At 32.3% G+C, this 24,099-nt stretch overlaps 2 protein-coding genes across 2 annotated transcripts; both read left to right on the forward strand.

Annotated features, from left to right (window-relative positions):
- The first annotated feature begins 6,062 nt into the window (after window positions 1-6,062).
- LOC132054568 (uncharacterized) lies at window positions 6,063-7,005 on the forward strand. Its single transcript, XM_059446551.1, has one exon. It carries the CDS (start codon window positions 6,140-6,142, stop codon window positions 6,716-6,718), a length of 579 nt encoding a protein of 192 aa, XP_059302534.1. The 5' UTR covers window positions 6,063-6,139; the 3' UTR covers window positions 6,719-7,005.
- A 12,507-nt stretch (window positions 7,006-19,512) lies between these two features.
- On the forward strand, window positions 19,513-20,335 carry LOC132054569 (uncharacterized). Its single transcript, XM_059446552.1, has one exon. It carries the CDS (start codon window positions 19,612-19,614, stop codon window positions 20,161-20,163), a length of 552 nt encoding a protein of 183 aa, XP_059302535.1. The 5' UTR covers window positions 19,513-19,611; the 3' UTR covers window positions 20,164-20,335.
- Window positions 20,336-24,099: the final 3,764 nt, after the last annotated feature.

Raw genomic sequence — 24,099 nt, forward strand, 5'->3', positions numbered from 1 at the left:
TGAAAATTTGCATCCAAAAGTTCCTTCTCTCTTAATTTTATTGTCGAGTACTTGTTACTTTTCTTTTTCTCTCGAAAATAAGAAGAGCAAGTTTACAAGCTAAAAGCTAACATGGAATAGGGAAGCAAGTTAAAAATCACTCATTTGTCCCTAAGAGACTGTTGTATTTTAATTATGAGTAGATTTGCCTAGTATATTATTAAGCATAAACAGAGTATGGTTCTCTTTTACTTGTCGAGTGAAATCATTTATTAAGTATATAATTTATTAAGTTGCTTATATTTATTATGCTTCAAAAATTTAAAATTGACTACTAGTACTTTGGTAAGTTTGAGAAAAAGTTATTTAATGATAAGGATATAATTGGAATAAATAAATAAATATGTATCTTTTAATTTGCTAACTAAAAGAGGAAATTTATTTCTAGTATATTTGGACTAGGAAAAAAATAAATCAAAGGGAATACATACTTACTTTCATTTTCAAGTAAAACGAAAAAAAGTAATTAACCTGGAAATTCGTTTACATAGTATCATACGCGTCTACCAATATTGAAGACTCAAGCTACACTCCAAACTCTACTTGTCGCCAGGACTATTGTACTATGTCAAAGAGAAATTAATATCCCAATGAACTAATAGAAGCGGACGAATATGATTTCACCAGTTTTCCTAAAAAGTAAAACTGTCTTATTTTCATAAGTGGAAACATGTTATGGTATTTAATCTGTGCCTTTTTCAAAATTTACTGGGCACATATTTATTTACGATTATTTATTATAGTGGGTTGTAAAGCAACTCCTCTGCTTTTTAGGTTGGCCATTTACCTGGAACCCCCCTTTGGCGAAAACATCCTATTTAATTGATGCACTTGATTGCTTTTAACTTGAGAGAAACTGCGGTGCTTAAAGCAAAGCATACCTTAAGAGTGCTACCTGATTTTAAAGAACGTAAAGGGAAAAAAGGGGCGGAGGGGCTAGAGCCTAATGGATCGTTTGGTAGGAAGACAAGTAATGTAGATATTAGTAATACAGGTATTAATAATGCAGGGATTGTAATACTGAGATTATTTTTTATTAAGTGTTTGGTTCATTGTATTTAAAATTAGATATACAATGTATAATCTAAGCTTGTGTTTGGTTTAAAACTCTACAAAATCTTCTTTAAAATTATAACCTTGAGCATTTGTGAGATTTTCTATTTCATGTAATTGGGAAAAGGGTTTGAGGGGTAATTTAGTCATTTTATGGGTCTTGTCCAGGTATAGTTAAACCTGGTATAAGTAATCCCTTGATTTCCTCGGATTAGATAGCAAAGCATACCTTAAGAGTGCTACCTGATTTTAAAGAACGTAAAGGGAAAAAGGGGGTGGAGGGGCTAGAGCCTAATGGATCGTTTGGTAGGAAGACAAGTAATGTAGATATTAGTAATACAGGTATTAGTAATGCGGGATTGTAATACTGAGATTATTTTTTATTAAGTGTTTGGTTCATTGTATTTAAAATTAGATATACAATGTATAATCTAAGCTTGTGTTTGGTTTAAAACTGTACAAAATCTTCTTTAAAATTATAACCTTGAACATTTGTGAGATTTTCTATTTCAAGTAATTGGGAAAAGGGTTTGAGGGGTAGTTTAGTCATTTTATGGGTCTTGTCTAGGTATAGTTAAACCTGGTATAAGTAATCCCTTGATTTCCTCGGATTAGATAAGCCCCCCTATGATGTATAAGTAATCCATATATTAGGTATGATTAAATTGAATTGAGTAACCAAACATTATATTGGATGGACTAAATTTTAATACATGAACTTTTTTAATTAGTACAACCTACCAAACCATCCCTAAAAGGTAAAACTCTCAAAAAGTGGCACTCAATCATAGAGCTAGCTAGGAGTTTATAATGTAAATTAATTAAACATAATCGAATTTCTTTAACAAATTACTAAACAGGCATCTTTTTTTACACTCTTTGACACATATGTATTTATTTGTTTTCTTTTTTTTTTTTTAAAACGTGTCAATTATTTTTAAAATAAAAATAAAAAACTGAATTTTCATTAAAAAAAAATGAGTTTTAAAACTGGTCTTTTTTTTTAATTTGAAAATTTGATTTTTTTAAACCCATTAAAAAAAAAAAACCTAAAAATCCATTTTCTTTTAAAAAAGGATTTTAAAACCCTTTTAAAAAAAAAATTGAAAATTTGTTTTTTTTTTAAAACGTTTTTGAAAAAGAAAAAAAAAGAAAAATGATTTTTTTTTTAAATTGAAAAAATGGATTTGTTAAAAATATGAAAACTTGATTATTTTTTTAAAATGTCTTTAAAAATCTTGATTTTCATGATTTCATTTTCTTACTTTTATTTTTCAAATAAAATCGGAAAAGTGTTTTTCTTGCCAAAATGTGAAAAAACTGAATTTTTATAAAATTTTGAAAAAAATTAATTATTTTCTTAACATGTGGAAAAAGTTTTTTAAAACTAAATGTGGAAGACTAGATTTATTTTCAAATTTTTAAGAAAATGCAGATTTTTAAGAAAAAAAATTAAGTTTTAAAGTTTTTACATAAACACTCTTCACCATTGGGGTAATTATTGTTTTAAATAAGTTTAGGGGGGTAATAGGGGCGGGGGAAAGGTAAGGTGTGTGTTGGATAACGGGGGGGTAAGGCCTTATCCCTTAATTAAACATAATCGAGAAAAAAACAACAGGCATCTTTTTTTCTTTAAAAAAAAAAAACTGCATATTCAGTATGAGTACTGGATATTATTATGTCTCCTAATCCATTCTGCGGTTCAACAATAACTGTGTAAGATTATTGGGATGCGTGCCAGATGTTATTTATATTCAGATGAGTTCAAATTGAAAGGTCTAAAGCTTTAAGATTACTTAAGCTTTAAGATTACTTAACATACTCCCATTGGGAGATTGTATACGGCAGTGTATTGTTGGATAAAGATTTAATTTTTTTGACTTTAAATTAGAATCACATAACATGTATTAAAATTAATAGCTAAGATTTAATTGACTAATAAAACCCTAATTATGATTTACATATAATAACTTATTCATAAATATGTTAAAATATTTTCTCTCTCTTCCTATTTTAATTTTTCTACACAGTAAAATATTTTTGCTCTTTCACCCCGATTATTACTCCCACTTATTTTTGTTTTCCTACGCAGAAATAGACCCCATTGTTCAATTGATAATCGTATATTTCTGAAAGAGGGTATACAAATTCCTTAAGTTTTTTTTTTTTTATCCACATAGCAGGTTGAAAATCCCTCTTTCAAAATCTGAAAGATATCTGCAACCACGATTTTCGGGTGTTGCACAAAAAAAAATAAAAAAAAAATTACATCAAAAATTGTTTTGGCGCAAAGAGGAAGAAAAGAATGAGTAAACTAATAAGGAGCAAAAATATTTTACTGTGTAGGAAAATTAAAATAGGAAGAGAGAATTTTAATATATTTATGGACAAGTTATTAATTATGTAAATCATGGTTAGGACCTTATTTTAGTCAATTAAATCTTAGCCACTAATTCTAATCCGTGCCATGTGTCCCTAATCTAAGGTAGAACTTAGGGAAAATGGAGAGGAGCCCAATCCAAGGTGGGATATCCGCAGGGGCGGAGCTACACTTGTCCGAGGGGTGTCGCTTCGCCGAAAAATTACATTGTATAGATAGGTGAAATTTTGGTTTTATAGGTATGTATACTAGTATTGACACCTCTTAACACAAGTTGAAGGCTTAGCGCTACGGTTAAGGGGTTGCAAAAAGTCCCTAAGGTCACCTGTTCAAACTTGCGTTGCAACATATCTATATTTTTTGACACCCCTTAATATGATTCTTGGCTCCGCCACTAGATATCCCGGTACTTACTTTGGGATTAATTTTATGGGATAGATTTATATCTTCTACCAAACAAATTATAAAATGAAGCCTATACTTAAATATGGGATATCCCAACAAATCCACTTAACCTTGGGATTATTTTATAGCACATTTTAGATGGGATAAATTTATCCTAGAATTATAATCCTGGAATTATAATACCGAAATAATTTTGTCCGCATACCAAACGACCACTAAGTCTTTAACTAAAAGGCTACTATAAATGATAGTACTATTTCTTCTTAACAACTTTTGTGTATCTCTGCTATACAAAGAAATTGTGAAATTCAAATATATAATCAAAGTTGGAGAATAATTTTAGTTTCAGAAAGTGTAAAAGAAGTAGAACAAACGTGTATTTACTTGTTTTCTTTCAGATTGTGCCAAGTTTAATTTAGAAATTGTTGCATGGTACATGGTCAGGTTTTGAGTGGATTTTATTGGCTTTATATTGATTTTCTGTTCCTTTATTTGCAGGAATAGAAAGCGGACCGGACTTGCCTGAATATTCGAAACTTTAGGGGACTTTTGGGAGCCAAGTGATACAAATAGACTCCTACACTCTAGTAATTTTTTTCCTTTCTATGTTTAGTACTATATATGTCTCTTTCCATAGCAAATTGCAATGCAAAAAAATTTAAAAAAAGGAAAAAGAGATTTGATTTGTGCAATCTAAGAGTTTAATATAGAATTGGCCACTTCTCTGTAACAAAAATAAAGAAAAACAGAAACTCTTTTTCTTTCTCGGTGAAGTGTAGCTTTCGCTTTTGGCGTTACTTTTTCTTTTAGGTTTATATAAGTGTCTTACAATAATTGTTATTGCAAGCTTAATTCTCAAAACAAAAAGTACTTTGCAGCCCACTTTATTTTTCAAAGGGTATCATCAGGCAAGTCTTGGCCGGAAAGAGATGAACAGTGTGTTAACAGCCAGTCCACTAGTAATATATTTCACTTCTAATTAGGTCCACATAGCTTTAAAACCCATCGCTAGGAGGTAAAGTTTATTGGTACTTCTTTAATATATTTATTTTTTCTCATACTTTATCAACGTGTCATTTACTTAGATGTTACAAGTAATTCCAACAGAACGCTAGTGCCCATTTCCTTACACCCTGTACGTACCTTCAGCAGCCTTCTAAAGTTATTATAGCTTCGACATTGTTTTGAAAGAACCTTTGAAGATAAAGTTAATAATGCACCGGAAGGGTGGCTCAGTTGGTTGAGCAGGGGCTTTCATAGTGGAGGTCTCAGGTTCAAAACCCCTGCTACGACGGGGGATTTGCTTACGGGTCGGGCTCGTCGCATGCACCGGGCTTGCTTAGTGCGGGTTCCTCTCCTATGTGATTTGCGAGCTATTGCACGGGGAGTGGGTTCTGTCTTGCGCGCACCGGAAGGGTAGCGGCTGCGGGTTCCCATGTCATCAAAAAAAAAAAAAAAAAAAGTTAATAATGCACGTATTGTGGTAATAAAAGGACCAGGCATAAAAGCTAACATCGGAGGTACTATTGTTTTCTTCGAAACAGCTCTGAGGTCTCTGGTTTTAGGAAATTAACAAATCGAAACTCGAAACATACTTCGCTGTTAAAACTTACAAGCAGTTTAAAAGGTGGCTTTCCTCTGCTGCACCATTTGGGAACCTGTTTTTTCCTATTCGTGTATTTCTTTTTAATACTTCCTCTTTTCTTTTGTACTTGGACAACTAAATTATAGAGGAATGGAAGGATTGGTGTATGTTTTTGGTTGCTAAACATTTCGTTTAGCAGGTATTTCGGCATTGGAAACGTGCTAAAGGAGTAAAGTGAATGTTGGGAATACATTGCTTCATAGTAGTTTTGCTTAATGTGAGTTCCAATTGAGTACCAAATTATCAGTAGGCCTCATCAAATTTGCAATTAATCCACGTGAAAGGAGAGGAAAAAATGTCAAATTCATTTGATGAGTGACAATGACTTAAAAGATTCTCCTAAAGCTGGATCTAAAAAATCAACACACCTCCTCAAATAATTGAAACAATAGAATATTCAATCAACTCGTAATGTACGTGGTCTGTGCCAAACTTGTCAATGTTAAAACTTAAACATAGAGAATACTTCACTGCTTCCTGAAGCCCCCCTATATATACCACTCAATTAATTACTTCCACATAAACCACAATTCTCTACCAACTATCCTCAAAAGCTCTCACCTTCTTAAGTGAACAAAAAAACACGTGAATATATACGATAGTACTTAGACAGAAAAATGGATCAAAATTTGCCAGTCATAGCAAAAAGTTTCTGGAAAATAGTCCGAGTGGCTTTCTTCATGCTGAGAAAAGGGTTATCAAAGAGAAAACTAATGTTTGATCTCAACTTATTTCTGAAACGTGGCAAAATTGCTAGCAAAGCCGCCTTTCAAAATCTCATGTTCCACGGCCATAATACCCAAGGCCATAATAATACACTGGGCCACCAATATTGTCCTTCATCTTCCAAAGAGTACTATAAGTTTAGCTGTAGTAACAGTCCTACTTTCCACCTTCCCTTCAATCTCAACAAACGCAATAAGCATAATCACCATGCACCTGACATTGAACGCGACGATGTTTTAATGATGAACTCTGCCTTTTTGAAGGCATTGGAAATACTTCAGAGTGAAACGGCGTCACCTGCATTGCCTGGATTCAGTAGGACTCCAACAGTGAGGCAATTAAGGGTCACTGACTCTCCTTTTCCTCTAAGAGATGTTGAGGGTGACATTAGTCACGTAGATGAGAAAGCTGATGAATTCATTTCTCGCTTCTACAGAGATTTGAGAAGAGAGGCCTCTGCTTTTTCTTAATTTTTTTTAAGCTTTAGTTGCCAATTTTCCTTTTCAGAATATATTCATGCATGGTCTAGTTGGCCTGTGCAATAACATTGAAATAGTCAAAGAGCTTATTGCAGACTGAGAGCTGTGAATACTGCAAATTAATTTGTCGCTCCATTCTGTCTCCGGGATTTTTTTTTCCTCATAATTTTCTTGTCATGAAATTATGAAAATTATTATGTGATCTGATGATACCCTTCGTTTGTTTCTTGTTACAGTATAATAATTTCAAGGCTGATGTCCTGAAATTTTGCACCCAATAGTTCCTTCTCTCTTAATTTGATTGGCGGTACTTGTTACATTTTTCTTCTCTCGAAAATAAGAAGAGCAAGTTTACAACCTAAAAGCTAACATGGAATAGGTAAGCAAGTTAAAAATCAGTCCTTTGACCCGAAGAGACTGTTGTTTTAATTAGGAGTAGATTCGTAAAGTATATTATTAAGCATAAACAGAGTATGGTTCTCCTTTACTTGTCGAGTAAAATCATTTATTAGTGTTTAATTTATTTAGTTGCTTATATTAACTATGCTTCGAAAATCTAAATTTAACTATTACTAGTACTCTAATAAGTTTGAGAAATAGATATTTAATGATAAGAATATAACTGCAATAAATATATAAATATCTTTTAATTTGCTAACATGGACATGTAAAAGAGGAAATATTTTTCTAGTATATTGGACTAGGAAAAAAATCAAAGGGAGTACATACTTGGAGTTGGTAAAGAAAAATTGCTAATTAAAGTTATACTATTAATTTTTCTAGTAAAACGAAAAAAATTAACTTGGAAATTCATTTACACTGTATCATACACGTCTAGCAATATTGGGAAAAAGATTCAGTCAAGTACAATTGAGTCAAGTAATGTTCAATGGTCTTGTAGATCTATGTCATGTGTACCATAAAACAATTAATGGTTGAGATTCATTGCAACTCATATGCTTAACAAAAGAAGTAAAAATTGCAAAATATACTAATGGAATTTATTAATTGTAACCCACATTTCTTACCATTTAAAAAAGATTTACTTTCTTACATTTTCAGGAAATTACAGCAATATTGTTCATTACACTGGTGGGCTCATGACACTCCAAAACCTACTTGTCGCCAGGACTATTGTGCTATGTCAAAGAGAAATTAATGCCCCAGTAAACTAATGATGCCACTAATAGAACAAAACGGACAATATTGTGATTCCAACAATTATCCTATAGCAAAACTGTCTTATGTTCATAAGTGGAAACATGTTATGTAGTGTTTTAGCTGTGCCTTTCTCTTTTTAAGCTAGTGTTTGACCATAGATTTTAGATCAAATTTTGAAAATTTAACTTCAAATATCTATTTGGCCATATATTTTGAAAATCTTTCTGAAAAAAAAAATTCAAGTACCAGAAACTGGTCTTGATCAGTTTTTGGGTTTTTGGACTTTCACTCACAAAACTTCAAGTCTTTTTTAAGTAAACAGCATATCCAAACACAATTTCAAGTTCCAAAAATCACAACTTCAAAACTCAAATTTTCAAGTTTCAAGTTTTAACTTCAAAATCTATGGTCAAAATAAATTTACAGGGTAATATTTATTTACGATTATTTATAGTGGGTTGTAAAGAAACTCCTCTGCTTTTTAGAGCTTGGCCATTTACCTGGAAAACCCCTTTGGCGAAAACAACCTATTTTATTGATGCACTTGATTGCTTTTAATTTGAAAGAAATTGGATGCTTGCTTGTAAAGCATACCTTAGAGTGGACTTGATTTTATAGAACGTAAAGGAAAAAAGGGGTGGAGGAGCTAGAGCCTAAAGGGTATAGCTCTCGAAAAGTGGCGCTCAATCATAGAGCTAGGAAGGAGTTTGTAATGGAAGGTAATTACACAAAAATTAGAAAAAGCAACAGACATCCTTTAAAAAGTAAAAAACTGCATATTCAGTATGAGTAGTGGATATTATTATGTGTCTCCTAATCCACTCTGTGGTTCAACAATAATTGTGTAAGCAGATGAGGATGAATATGCCAGATGTCATATATATATTCAGATGAGTTCAAATTAATTGAAAGGAGTAAAGGACTAAAGCTTTTAGATTACTTAAACATACTCCCATTAGGAGATTGTATACGGCAGTGTACTGCTGGATAAGTGAAGTCCCCTTAAGTCTTTAACTAAAAGGGTACTACTATAAATGATACTCCTATTATCCCATCTTCATTTTATTGGATAAAGATTTGCTTAACTGTATCTCTGCTATACAAAAGAAATTGTGGAATTCAAACATCTATAGTTGAAGAATAATTTTAATTTCAAAAAAGTATAAAAGAAGTAGAACAAACGTATACTTCAAGTGGGTTTTAATGGCTTTATATTGATTTTCTGTTCCTTTATTTGCAGGAATAGAAAGCGGACTAGACGTGTCTGAATATTCAAAACTTTAAGGGACTATTAATTTGGGAGCCAAAGTGAATCAAATAGATTCTTATAGTCCTATAGTCTAGTAAATCTGTTTTTTTATCTATAGTTTTGTATATATGTCTCTTTCCACAGCAAATTGCAGCCAAAAATAAAAAAGGAAAGAGAGATCTATTGTGGAAATTACAGGAAAGAGAGATTTGATTTGTGGAATCTAAGAGTTTAATACATATATAATTGGCCACTTCTCTGTAACAAAAAATAAAGAATAACAAAAACTCATTTTCTTTCTTGGTGAAGAGTAGCTTTCGCTTTGGCGTTACATTTTCTTTTAGTAGGTTTATAAAAGTCTTACTATAATTGTTATTGCAAGCTTAATTCTCAAAACAAAGAGTACTTTGCAGCCCACTATAGTAATATATTTCACTTCTAATTACGTCCGCATAACTTTAATACCCATTGCTAGGAGGTAGAGGTTATTAGTACTTCGTATTTAATATATTTATTTTTTCTCATACTTTATCAACGTGTCATTTGCTTAGATGGTACAAGTAATTCTAATAGAACACTAGTGCCTGTTTCTCTACCCCCTTTACTTACCTTCAGCAGCCTTCAAAAGTTAATTATTATAGCTTCGACATGGTTTTGAAAGAACTTTCGAAGAGAAAGTTAATAATGCACGTATTGTGGTAATAAATGGACCACGCATAAAAGCTAAGATCAGAGGTCTATTGTTTTCTTCGAAACAGCTCTGAGGTCACTGGGTTTAAGAAATTAACAAATCGAAATTCGAACATACTTCGTTGTTACATACTTCCTCTGTTTTTTTGTACTTGTCCAGTATCTATATATTATTAAAAAGAGGATAGTTTGTCCTATGATGTTGACAAGTGGCAGCGTAGGATTAAGACACGTGGTAATTTTAGGACAAAAAATAGTTAATTAGTTAATAATTGGTTGTAGTAGTTATTGTTTTTAAATTTGAATTTAAAAATAATTAAATATTTCTATTTTAAGGAACATATACATCTAAATATTTTTCCTTGAAACATAAAAAATATGCATGTGAATTACTCGAGAAAGCTATTAAACACAATTTATTAAAAAGTACAAATCTGTTTTTAATTTCTGTTTTTGAGTAATGGTCTAGAAACATAAATTTTTTTCCTTGAAACATTGAAGATGAATTTGAATTGCACGAATCAAGTATAAATATTCAACACAATTTATTAAAAAGATTAAAAATATAAGGTTAACATTTATTTATTTATTCTTAAAAATTGGGAAATTTACAGAAATAGGACAATCTGTTTGTTTTTAATTTTTACAGTTATTTTAAAAAAAAAAAAAAATTCAAAGTTTGACAGTTACTTTATATTTTTTTTATAATAAAGAAACAGTTACTTCAATTTTAACTGAGAAAGAAACCTGCGCAGTAAAAATTATGAAACCTACGATCTTGCAACTCCTACCCTACCAACCCACATTAAAATCCACGAAACACACTTACAATTCACATTTTTTTTTATCAGATCGGCATAAAGTATTTGCTTTGTTTATGTTCTTCTGCGGTCGTATCCTGTGGATATCTTTGATTCTCCAAAATCAGTTCTCATGCATGAAAGGGGCCTAAAATAGAGCGGGGCATAACTATGTTGTTGTCGATCAGTCTAGGTATGTGATTGTGTTGTTCATTGGGATCACTTTTTAAAATTTACTTTTGAATTGCGAAATTTTAGGTTGGTGGCATTGTTTGCTGGTGGAGATGTTGTCGCTCTGTTGTTGTTCTCTGCCATCGGAAGGTTCACTCATGGTTTCTCTATTTTTGACCGGCTGATCCTTTCATCACTGGAAGGGGAATTGTTATGATATTCTTCTGTTTCAAATTTTGTGTAATCTTGAACATAAAAGTTGAATTTCTTAAGATGATTGTGGGTTTGTTAGGTTGGTTTTTGAGTGTATAATTCACTTAAAGTTATAATAGAATGATGGCCTCTGACATAGTAAGGTTGAATTCATAGTGGAGGAAGGATGTGAGTAATTGGCATACCATGGTATGAGTACAAACTTTGTGAACTATAATCAGAAAAGGTTCGATATAAGCATGTTGTTTCGTCAAAAAAATTTAGCTATCCCGAAAGTGGACAAGAAAGACGGAACCGAAGGTTAAAAATTATATAACCACCACTTTTTTAATCTTTGTACATTTATTACTATAGTCCCTTGCTGCGAAAGTCCTTTAATTCCATATTAAAATCATTGTAGGCGACGGAGGACCACTGCCACCAACGGCGAAAGCAGCAGATGAACTTGGCTTCTGGTCAGGTTTGTTTTTTTCCCTTCAATCCTTCATTCTACCAAATTCTTCTCTTATTACTCCTATTATGTTATATTTTTTCCGCTTATTGATTTCTTAAATTAATTTGTTTATCTATATCCACTGTTTAAAAGTATAAATTTATTATCATATGTTATTTTCATTATCAACAATTTTCTGTTTACTCTGTTGTTTTGGGTATTTTTCTTTGTGTTTGGATACACAGTGTTCGAAAGTGTAATTTTATAGTTTGGTTAGCTCCTGACCTCTGCTTTGCGCTTCTTCAAATTATATGTAGTATATAATGTGTAGTTTATGTGCACCACAGGTATTTGATATTGTTTTTTCTAATCATGTATTTGTTGTTATACCCTATTTTAACCGGAGTCAAAATAGTTTACAACATCCCGATAATTCCGGGGTTAATTAAAGTTATGGAGTCGCCACCTAATTATTTACGGTGAATTAGGGCACCTAAAGTTAATTTTATTTTAAAGTCTACGAAACCAAATGATTCTAGGTACGGATTCAACTAATCTAGAGGGAAGGTATTAGGCATCCTCTAAATTCCATTAATAATGGTTAACCGATCGGATTCAAATTTAATTAGGCTAAGTGTAAATATAGTATGATAGGAAAGAAGATGGCTTTGCAAATATTGTTGAAGTTATAGATAGACATGTAAGAGTGCTATTTAAAATAGGACTTGTAGAAAAATAATAATTTGCATAAAAGAATTTTAGCTATAAACAAACTGAAGAAAACGCGGGACTGTACAACATTGTATAAATATGTTTGAGGAAAATAAATTATACCAACTACCCATTTAGAAAGAATCACTATAAGATTAATATTAGTAAATTTAAGGTTTTACGGTATTAAAAAGTGATGGTATCGCCAAAAATCCGAGGGGACTTTAATGTTTAAAATAATACAAATCTTCATTATTTTAAAGTATTTCTAAATCAACATGACCTATTTGGAGGGTATGGTTAAATCCAATTTATATGAAAACTTGAAGAAAGACACGTTTTAGACAAAAATATTAGAATGCATTTAGACTTGAGGGAAGTTTCATACTTTCAAGCTTACGGCCCCTTTGTCGTACGAAAACAGTGTGTATTTGATAAACCTGGGCTAACAGAAATGGTGCTTTTAACATAGATCATTTTAGAATTAACCATTCCTATCCAAGTTAGACATAGATTTAAAAATCCCTTATTTGATATTGTGTTCCACGCGATAGAATATGTAAATAACTTGTAGACTATGAGTGATGATCCTATGTGACAAACAACTTAATTAATAATTAGATATTCTCTAGTTGTCCAGGTCAAAGATCTTAACTCCAAAAGGCTTCAAACTTCAAACCAACCACGTAAATATAAAAAAAAAAAAAGGCAAGTATCCATGGTGGCAACTAAAGGGTTAGTGAGTATAATATCATAGATATGCAACTAAAGGAAGAACATAGCCAAATGTCTATCGTTTCCTTTCTCAGATCTTCAATTTTGTTCGGATGAGTTTCGAGGAAAAGTAAGAGATATAGAGGAGGATTTGGAGGTACATCTCGAGCCTTTGTAGGATGATATTGAGTCTTAAAGTAAGACTCATTGACTCCGGTGTATCATGCAAAAGAAGAGAAAAAGAAAAGTAGGATTAGCGCAATGGCATGATTCCATAATATGCAAGTTTTTATGATTGACAACCAACACAACAACAATTTCATTGTTCCTTAAACGAACATAACCAAACAACAACACACTCGCAATGTAAGGATGCAAAAATTGGATGGGCAGAAACACGAGATACGTTACAGATTTGACTCTTTGTTTTCACTACCACATTTTATGGGACGGTTCAGAAATAAAGGAACTGATGATCTTTCTCCTTATTCATGTTAGATCCATCTGGCAGTTATGCGGAATGGGGTATAAACAGGAAGCAAACAGGCAGTATTCCAGCTAATAACCATTAACAATTTTGGGCATGAAACAGTCATCATTCGATCACATAAACAAGGCTGTGACATTTTCCTTTAGGCATACTAGTGCAACCAGTTACCTATGCTAATCATAAGTAAGGCAGAAATACTCTTTTCCAGCTTAAATCATCCACTTAACGACATATGTTTACAACACATTATGCCCCTAACGGGACAACTTCAACTAACAGAGGATCCATTTTAAGAAAGAAAAGAAAACAATTAGTTGCATACTTGGTTCACCCCTATAAAGTCTTTCCTACACATGATTACTAGTTAACTAATTTAAAGATCCATACATACAAACCAAAATAATCCCGAGAAGCGCAAATATACATGCTCACGGATAATCCTAGCAATTAGACTTAAACAGATCCAATTGACTAGTCCTAAGCATAAACAATGTGCTTGACATCTATTGACCAATCGAAACCAAACAAATACATAAATACATGCTAAACTAATTAGACTAAACGAGAATGATAATCGTATAACTTCATACTTGGAATTTAATCTAACTCATTAATAAATATACGAACAGATGCTAGAACAAGATCAAACAGCAATGGCAAGCATACACAAATGCGTTAGTATCTAAACCAATCTAAACAATAACAGCAAGTACGGATTTGAGCGGAATGGTAACAACGAGACATCAAAACATGAATATTCTAGGCTAGCATGATTTTAACAAAACGATAAATCAAAATAGCATCAGATTTTACCTGTTGGTGGTGCAGTGAAGTGGGACGTCAAAGCCTCGAATCTACTCTCGTATTGACAGATTCGACACTCGAGTCAAAATTAAAGTGCTTCTGTCGTAATTGAAATGCTTTTGCCGAACAGCGACGAAAGTTAATGAATCGTCAAGAATTTAATCTTTCATCACAATTCTCGTATTTCAACAAAAATGTTTTTCTCTTTTTTTTAAAAAAATTCAAAACCAGAAAAAGAAAACTCAAGACTGTGTTTTTTGGTATTTTTTAGAGAATTCTCCCCCAAAAAAAAAAAAAAAAAAAAAAAGAACCCCCCCAAATAGGTCACAAAAATGAATATTTATATTGGAAATTCCTAGGGTTTCGTTCGAATTTCAGATCCTTGACCCAAACAAAGTTCAAGGGCCATTTGCATTCAAATTCGAATCCCTAAAGCTGATTTGTTTCAGAAATTTCAGAGAGTATTTTGTCCATTTGTTGACCCGAACGTTGAAGACAAGAGAGGAAAGTATTTACATGAAAATGGGGTAACAAAATTCGTAATAGTGAAAGGGGGTTTGGGTTTTCACTGAGAATGGAGGAGAGAGGAAGAGAAGGGAAAAGGTTAGAAGTGAAGAAATGTGAAAGTTGGGTCGGGTCGGGTAGGAATAGTAGGCTGGATGGGTGGATTTGGCTGTGGGCTGATCTGTTTTGGGCTGGTCGGGTCGATTTGGTTGAATGGATAATGGGCTTGATCGTTTGGGCCATTAATTTGGCTGAAATTGTGGTCATTCCTCCTTCATTTTAATTATTCATGGGCTTTTAATTTAATAACTAGTACAAATATATTATGTACAGATAAATAGTAATTAGTGTGTATAAAGTAAAAAAAATTAATTTACCGAGTACAAATCCTAACATGAAACGATGACGAACCATTTAAAATTTGTGATAAAGTAATGAAAGTAATGATGTTAATAGTAATAAAAAATAGTAGTGAAAACAAAGTATTTAGCTCGTTAATAAATTTAAAAACCCGAGAAAATAAATTGGAATAAAGGAGGGACAAAATTGGGCGTCAATATTTGTAATGTGCGCCTTTCTTTAGTGGATAGTTATTTATGTGCAGACACGGCCACTAATCCTCCCCCATATGCTCCACAGGTAATTTCTTCAAGTGTATTCCCTATTGTTGAATTTCATAGACAATTATTTTGATGAGAAGAGTATGGATTGTAACTTACCATCTGGAAGGGAACTTTAATTTAGTGTTACTGCAAAACCGAATCACTCTAAAGAACATATCTAACAAAAAGAATGAGAATGGAGTAAACGGAAGAAATGCATTGAAGAAATGAAAGTGGAATATACATTTTCTTTTTTGATTGGTAAAGGTATTGTACCAAGGTGTAGCTAACTTCTCTAACTATACCAGGAAAAGCCTCATTACAGATTTCCTAATGAACTCAAAAAGTCAATCATGGCTTTTGTGTCATTAGCTATTGCCATATTACACCAAAAAAGGGTGAAGCAATGCATCTGTACTTTGTTACTAATTCTAGGTTCCTTTTTGTTAAACCAAGTTTTAGAGTTTATTTCCTTCCAAATACACCACCAGATAGCAGCAGGCATTGAGTTCCATATTTTCAGCGTCCTTTCTAGCGCTTTCATATGCTAGCATCGTAGAAGTTTATTATCTTCCGCATTGTCTAGATGAACCCATGATTTTTAGAATGCGATGCTAGATTTGTGTGGTCAATGAGCAATGTAGGAAGATATGAACTTGAACATGTTCTCATGGACAGTTTGCAGAGTTCCGTCCTCAACTGTAAACTTGAGACTAAAAAGCCTGCTAACTTGGGCTACTAATTTTAAGTCTTATATTACCATTGATAAGAGATGTTCTGCGTCTCAAGCCGGTGCGTTTTTCTAAAGTATTAGGCCTTTATTATCTCTATTTGCTAACTTATATTAGTTGTTATTATTTGCTTTATTCTTATGACTACATTCTGCAAATTAGATCTAAAGAAAATAGTGTGAAGTTCAAGAAAAAAACTTCGATGTGTTGTGCTTCTTGAGTTGTTTCAAAATATTCATTGGATTCTAATTTTCATCACGTATGATCATATATTATTGTCGATTTTTTCAATAGTTGTTCTTTTTGTTTCTTTTGTTAGATCTTTTAGCAATTATAAATATTATGCACTACTCTGGCTTCGAAAGCAAGGCAATGAACAATATCTCTTTTCAAAGGTTCCTTCATTTTTGAAGTACGTCCACAATAATCGCTAGGTTTAGTGGCTTATATCAATTTGGGATCTTACTATGTTTTTGGTATTCCTCTAGGATATAGTCTTGGTTATGTGGCTAACTTGGGAGTCGTGGTAAATAAACTCTTATTCTGAAAGCTACATATATATATTAAGTATATCAAAGTTTAATCTCAGTCTGCATTTGGAAGCATCTTTTATGGGAAACTACTGGTGGTGAATAGGAAACACTTTGTACTTTTAAATCTCACAACTTTTTTGAACCTAAAAGAATTACGACAAAAATTTGATTTATCCCAATTTTGGATTTTATCTTGCAGGGTCAATGGGGCTTACTTTGCGTACGCTCGTTTCTCTCATTTGTACAAAGAGCGTACACTCGCATACCGTATGATTATGTAATGAGGCCTATAATTAACTGACAACTTTCATAAATATTTTTTGTGATTGAGAAATTCCTTACTTTTAGTTAGAATTTTTTTGTAGAACTCCTATGACATGCTATGTAGGATAGCAAGATGATTGCAGTTCTCTATTTAAGTTGTTGTTGGCAATTAGTTATACAAAAAAAAAAAAAAAATTGTGAGTGGCGTTGATTTTACCCTGCATATTAAACAACTTTGTTGGGTCGAATGAGGATGGGAGAATGGTTATGAACTTGTGGATTTACTGAATGTATGTCACTGTTATTGTGTTGCAACTTGGTAAGTAAATGTCTAATTTCTAGGAAGAGTTTGTGCACTTACTACGACGTCAAAGCACTGGGTTCTCTAGGGGAAGCTCGAAATACAGGGGAGTCACGCTGCACAAATGTGGACGATGGGAAACTCGGATGGGACAGTTTCTCAGAAAGAAGTGACTAACCACTTATCTTGGGAATATCATAATATATCATTGACATAGCTGTTAAACAGCTTTCTTGGTATATTATGATGTCATTACACAGATTTATAAGAGTAGATACCAGTATCATTCTCACATTTAAGGTATACTCTTTGTCAAATTTGGTGAACCATTTTGAATTATTGGCGAGTCGTAAATGTAGATTACAACCAGAGTTGTGAGGAATTTGAAGACATATAAAGAAACTATATCTCCTATTAATTAACATCAACATGGAGGACAACAAACTAGGCTTAAATGTGGAGAAGTTGTCCATGACGCAAGGCTCGCCACATATTTGAACTCAACAGATCTTTACTCTTTGACATAAGTTATAGTGTAAAATTAATATTTGATACTTGTGTACACAAGAATAGAGAAAATAAAAATTGATTATTTCACGACGTATCATTCAATGTATTTACTTCTTATAAGAACAGACCTTTATTTTATTCATGAAAATTAGCTAAGCATCATTTGTAATAAGACTGATTCAGAAAAATGAGAATATAAAATCTGTAATATGTCACACATAGTTTATAAACATTTGTTCTATTATCTCTCTCCGCTCATTTTCTCTTTGAAACGATCTGCGCATCGCGCGGTTACGTATACTAGTATATATTAAAAATAATTTTTTCTTTCACTGTCTATTGCAGAGAATCACTTAACTTTTTTTTTTTTTTTTTTTTTTTTATAATTTTACCCTTATCATAAGTAACAAATTTTCTAACTTATCGGAGTATTAGCAATTAAATTTATATTTCCAAAACATAGTTAATAAGCACAAATTAGAAAAATAATATTTTAATTAATATTTTTTTAAAAGGGGTGCAAAATGTAATATGGACAAGTAAATTAAAAAAGGGGTATGCTTTCTGTAGCTAAATGTTTTGTTTAATAGAAATTTTGGCGTTGGAAAAGGTACTATGGAGGAGTAAGTGAATGTTGGGAAAACACTGCTTCATAGTTTAGACTAGGGGTGTACAAAGTAAATCGACAAACCGCATCAAACTGATAAATCGAATCAAATCGAGAAAAAAACCCGATTAGTGGTTTGGTTTGACTTGGTTTGGTGTTGGGAAAAAAAAACCCGACCATAATTGGTTAAGTTTGGTTTTAGCTAAAAAAAATCAAACCGAACCAAACCAACCCGACATTACATGTATTCAATTTTTAAAATATTTTATACATAAAAATATTTATTTGTAATGTAATTTATAAATATTTCTTAATTTTTTTTTGTAGTTTTTCATCTATTATCATATTATTCAAGCTTGAACTTAGGATTTTGAATGTGAATAAGTTTTATATCCTATAGATGTTAGTAACTCATATAAAGTCCAAACCAAAATCAACTCAATACTAATACTAACAAAAGAATTTCAATTTACCCATAGAAATGACAATAATGTTGGATATCTATTCTTTAGTTTTGCATAATTGGTTTAGAGAGTGAAAATACATAACTTAAGTTTTTTTTTTTCTTGTCATGTAATTAATACTTATTAGCCGTACTTATTTTAGCATGACTTAGTATTTTTAGATTATGGTCATTTTCTTTATGGCGTATTAATTAGTAATAATTATTTTAACTGATCTTATTATCTTTTGTTGAATATTTTAATACGATATCATCACTCTTCTCACATTTTGTGTTATTTTCTTATGAAAAACCTTAATTACATAGTTGTATCTTACTAGAACTAAAGAAATATTTGAAGTAAAAGTTATATATTTTGTATCAAGACTATTCCGAAAAAAATTCGAATAACCCGAGAAAACCCAAGGTTGAAAAATCCGAATTTTATTGATTTGGTTTGATGTATAAATTTAAAAACTCGACGCAATTGATTTGGTTTGGTATTTTAAAAATTAGAACCAATCAGGTCCATGTACACCCTAGTTTAAACTATAGCTTAATGTGAGTTCCAGATACCGAATTATCGCTAGGCCTCATCAAATTTGCAATCCACGTGGAGAGGAGAAAATGTCAAATTTATTTGATGAGTGACAATGACTTAAAGACTCTCCTAAAGCTGGATCTCAAAAAGCAAAACATCCTCCTTTAATAATTGAACCAATAGAATATTGAATCAACTCGTAATATACGTGGTCCGTCCGTAAATGTGTCTATTTTAAAACTTAAACATAGAGAATACTACACTGCATCCTCTTCCTCTGTATGAAGGCCACCTATATATACCACTCTAATTGCATCTCATAAAACCACAATTCTCTACCAACTCTCCTCAAAAGCTCTCTCCTTCTTAAGTGAATAAACAAAAACTTTCATATCGATAGTACTAAGACAAAAATGGATCAAAATTTGCCAATCATAGCAAAGAAGTTCTGGAAAATAGTCCGAGTGGCTTACTTCATGTTGAGAAAAGGGTTATCAAAGAGAAAACAAATGTTTGATCTCAACTTATTTATGAAACGTGGCAAGATTGCTGGCAAAGCCGCCTTTCAAAATCTCATGTTCCAGGGCCATAATACCCAAGGCCACCAATCATCTTCCAAAGAGTACTATGAGTTCAGCTGCAGTAACAGCCCTGCTTTCCACCTCCCTTTCAACCTCAACAAACGCAATAAGCAGACTCACCATGCACCTGCCATTGAACACGACGATGTTTTAATGATGAACTCTGCCGTTTTGAAGGCATTGGAAATACTTCAGAGTGAAACGGCGTCACCTGCATTGCCTGGATTCGGTAGAACTCCAACAGTGAGGCAATTAAGGGTCACTGACTCTCCTTTTCCTCTAAGAGATGCTGACTGTGACATTAGCCACGTAGACGAGAAAGCTGATGAATTCATTTCACGGTTCTACAGAGATTTGAGAAGAGAGGCCTCTGCTTTTTCTTAGTTATTCGGAGTTTTTAGAAGAATACATAAAAAGAAAATAATGTTAGTATATAAATGTGATGATGCTCCCCTTAGCTAATTTGTTTCATCCTATAATACATTCAAGGCTGAAGTCTTGAAATTTTGCATTCACAAATTCTTTTTCTCTTAATTTGATTGTCGACGACTTGTACCATTTTCTTTTCTAGAAAATAAAAAAATAAAAAAAAGCAAAAAGTAAAATTAGGACCACACGTTAAAGTAAACATGGACTAGGTTAGCAAGTTAAAAATCATTCCTTCCTTTGGGCCCAAGAGAGTATGTAATCTTAATAAAAATAGATTCGCTGCTTATTAAGTACTACTAACCGAGTACAAACTAACCTGGAGTTTTTTGTTCATGAAAACGATAATCTGCTAAATCATGCAATAACAAATTAAAAGAGTCACAAATTTCATATACAAGTCAGGTAAGAAATTGTTCATCCCAAAAAACTTCATGTACTAAAGTATTCTTCTAAAACTAGCTAGAAGGCGATTACACCTATTTTTGCTCTTCCTAATAAAAGAAAAAAAACCACATCCAGAATGTTCCTCAGGTGACTGATATCTTTAACGTGGATTTGAAGAAGAAAAATTGCTACGTAACTAAAGTTAATTTTCATGTCAAACGGAAAAATTAATTAACCTGGAAGTTCATTTACAGAGCATCACACGCGTCTATCAATGTTGTTCGTTAGTTTGGTCAAGACAATCCAAGCCCTAATTGTTGCCAGGTGCTTTTGCTATTACAAAGAGAAATTAATGCCCCGATTAACTAATGAACGCACTAATGGAACAAAATGGACCAATGTGATTCCACCAATTTTCCTAAAGCAAAACTGTCTTATGTTCATAAGTGGAAACATGTTATACTATTTAATAAGTGGCTTTCTCTTTTTACTTTATTAGTATTTGTTTATAATTATTTATTATAGTGGGTTGTAAAGCAACTCCTCTACTTTTTTAGTTTGGCCACCTACCTGGATCCTCCTTTGGCAGAAACATCCACACACAACACATACCCTGTTTTATTGATGCACTTGATTGTTATTTAAATTGAGAGAAAGTATGGTGCTTACTAAAGTAGAGTACAACTTAGGGCTGAACCCGATTGTGAAATCAAAACTATATGGCGACAAATGGCTCACCAACTCTTAAGAAAATGAGCCTTCGGCTTAACTCAATTTCAAAAGTTAGTTATAATTCAAGATTATGTAACGAGATAATAATCAATTTCTTTAATTATCGATGTAGGACACAACATGCACAATATAACATTAGTTTCCAACATTGGGTAAACCAACAATATTATGAATAAGTATAACTCTTATATTACACTTAGTAAAATAAATTATGATCTAGCTAATTCAACTTCAACAGTTAGCTGATGAGATGAGCATTAATTATCCAAAATCATATAATTAAGGAGACAACCTCGTCTCATCTCATCCACCAATACGGGACATTTATCACTAACTCGGACAAAACCAAAGTGGCCTAAAGAACGTAAAGAAAATTAAAAAAGGGAGTGGGGGACTAGAACCTAAAGGGTACAGCAAAAGTGGTGTTCAATTATAGATGAAGGAGTTTGTAATGTAAGTTAAACAAAACATAGGAAAAACAACAAAGAATTAAGAAGATTAATGCATATTCAGTATGAGTAGCGGATATAATTATGTGTCTCCTAATCCATTCTGTGGTTCAACAATAATTGTGCAAGAAGATGAGGATGAATATGCCAGATGTCATATATATTTATATATATTTAAATGAGTTCAAATTGAAAGGTTTCAAGCTTTTAGATTGATTAACATATTAACATTAGGAGATTGTATATATATGGCAGTGTACTGTTGGATAAGTGAAATCCCTTTAAGTTTTTAACTAAAAGGGTCCATAACAATTTTTGTGTCGCTCTGCTAGACGAAGAATTTGTGAAATTCAAATATCTTATCCGAAAGTTGAAGGATAATATTCATTTCGAACAATTACAAAATTAAAGAAGTAGGTAAAAACTTGCAATTCTTATTTTCTTTGAGATTCTACCAAGTTAATTCAGAAATTTTAATGCCTATGTATTGCTTTCCTCTTCCTTTATAGAGGAACAGAAGTGGACTGGATGAGCGCCTGAATATTCAAAATAGTTTGCTATTTTCTGGTATATATTTCTTTTACCCTAGCAAATTGCATGCACGAAAATTTGAAAAGGAAAGAGAGATTTGATTTGTAGAATCTACTTAAGAGTATACTAATTGGGCATGATTTCACTTTAGAAAAACAAACAAGTCATTGTTCCTTCTTGTTCGAGAGTAGCTTTCTCGCTTTTGGAGTTGCTTTCCCTTTTAGGTTTATAAAAGTCTTGCACTAATTATTTTTGCAAGCCTAATTCTCAAGACAAAAAGTACTTTATTGCAGCCTGCAGGACACTTTATTTTTCATAGGGGGTCAGTAAGTATAGGCAAGCCTTGGCCGGAAATTAAGAGATGAACTGTAGCGTAACAATTTGTACACTAAAGATATTTTTTACCTTAAAATTTCGGTGCGTATATTTTTAAAATGTGTCATTAGAAGTTAAAAATTTCTTCCTTATAGCTTTAATTTGAAACGCGTCACTAGAGGGTAAAACTTGCTTCTTTCTATATTCATTTTTTCTCCTATTTTTTCAATGTGAGATTTTCTTTGGCCCCGTTTGGACATGTTTTCAAAAGTGTTTGATAGGCAATTTTCTCTTATAGACATAAAAATCCCACACAAATTGGAAAATTATTAAAACATGAATTCTTGTAGTATAGTTCACACTCATAACAAAAATTAGTACACTACAAACATGCTTTCTAAAAATACAACATCAATTTTTTAGTTCAATAAAAAAAAATTTCACATGAATAGTAATGTAACTACTCTTTAATATAATCCTCCCACATAAATTGTTGTGGAAAGTTAATGAGATTGATAAATAATTGATGGGGTAATTGTTAAAAATATCTACCAACTTACGGGTCTTTTTTTACAAAATATAAACTTAAGGGTTAGATTTTATATTTAAAAAGTTGAACCATAGTTTCAAACCCCAAATTATGCCTTTTTTGAATTTGAGGTTTGAAGCGCAATTGACTAAGGTCACAAAACTGTGGTTTGAAAACGCATGGCCAAACGCCTACTTAGAATGTTACAAGTAAACCATATGTTATTTAAAGCTGCTTCTTTAAAACTTATCAACAATCTCAAACTAATAATAATAATAATAACCAATTTTTTTGAGAAATTATATTACACTATAGAAGAAAACAAAAAGAAGAAAAATGAGGCAAAAGAGTGAAGGAGAAATTGTATTACAGAGGGTCGGTAAGGTAAACAAGATTTCGCTGCTTACTTTCTCACCGGGAAATCAACATTAAATTTTTGTACTAATTCCCAGCTCAAAATTTTTATATTTAAATCGAGTTTTACAGAAAGGTCCTTAATGCAAAAGCTTCGGGACCCCCATGTAGTACTGTGGACCTGCCCCTGGGAGTACCCCTTTCTTTTGCACCTTCCCTACTTCAGCAGCATTAAGATATAAAGCTATTATAGCTTACTCGTGGTTTTTAATAGAACTTTGTGCAACATAAAGTCAATAATATAATGCGCGTACTGTGGCAAGAAATGGACCACGCATAACAGCCAAGAGGTACTTTGTTTTCTTAGAAACAGTTCTGAGGCCACTGATTTTAGGAAATTAACAACACCTAACATACTTCATCGTCAGAAGGCAGTTTAAGCTGGCTTTCCCCTTGCGTTAAGAGATGCACAAAATATGACTCCCTCCGTTTTATTTAATTGGGCAAAAGTGCAAATATACCCTTCAATTTTGTGATTTAAGACGTATTCGTCTGAAAAGAATGTATATATCCGCTATTATAAAATGGTGTAAATAT

This window comes from Lycium ferocissimum, chromosome 4, assembly GCF_029784015.1.
Source record: "Lycium ferocissimum isolate CSIRO_LF1 chromosome 4, AGI_CSIRO_Lferr_CH_V1, whole genome shotgun sequence".
Lineage (NCBI taxonomy): Eukaryota > Viridiplantae > Streptophyta > Magnoliopsida > Solanales > Solanaceae > Lycium > Lycium ferocissimum.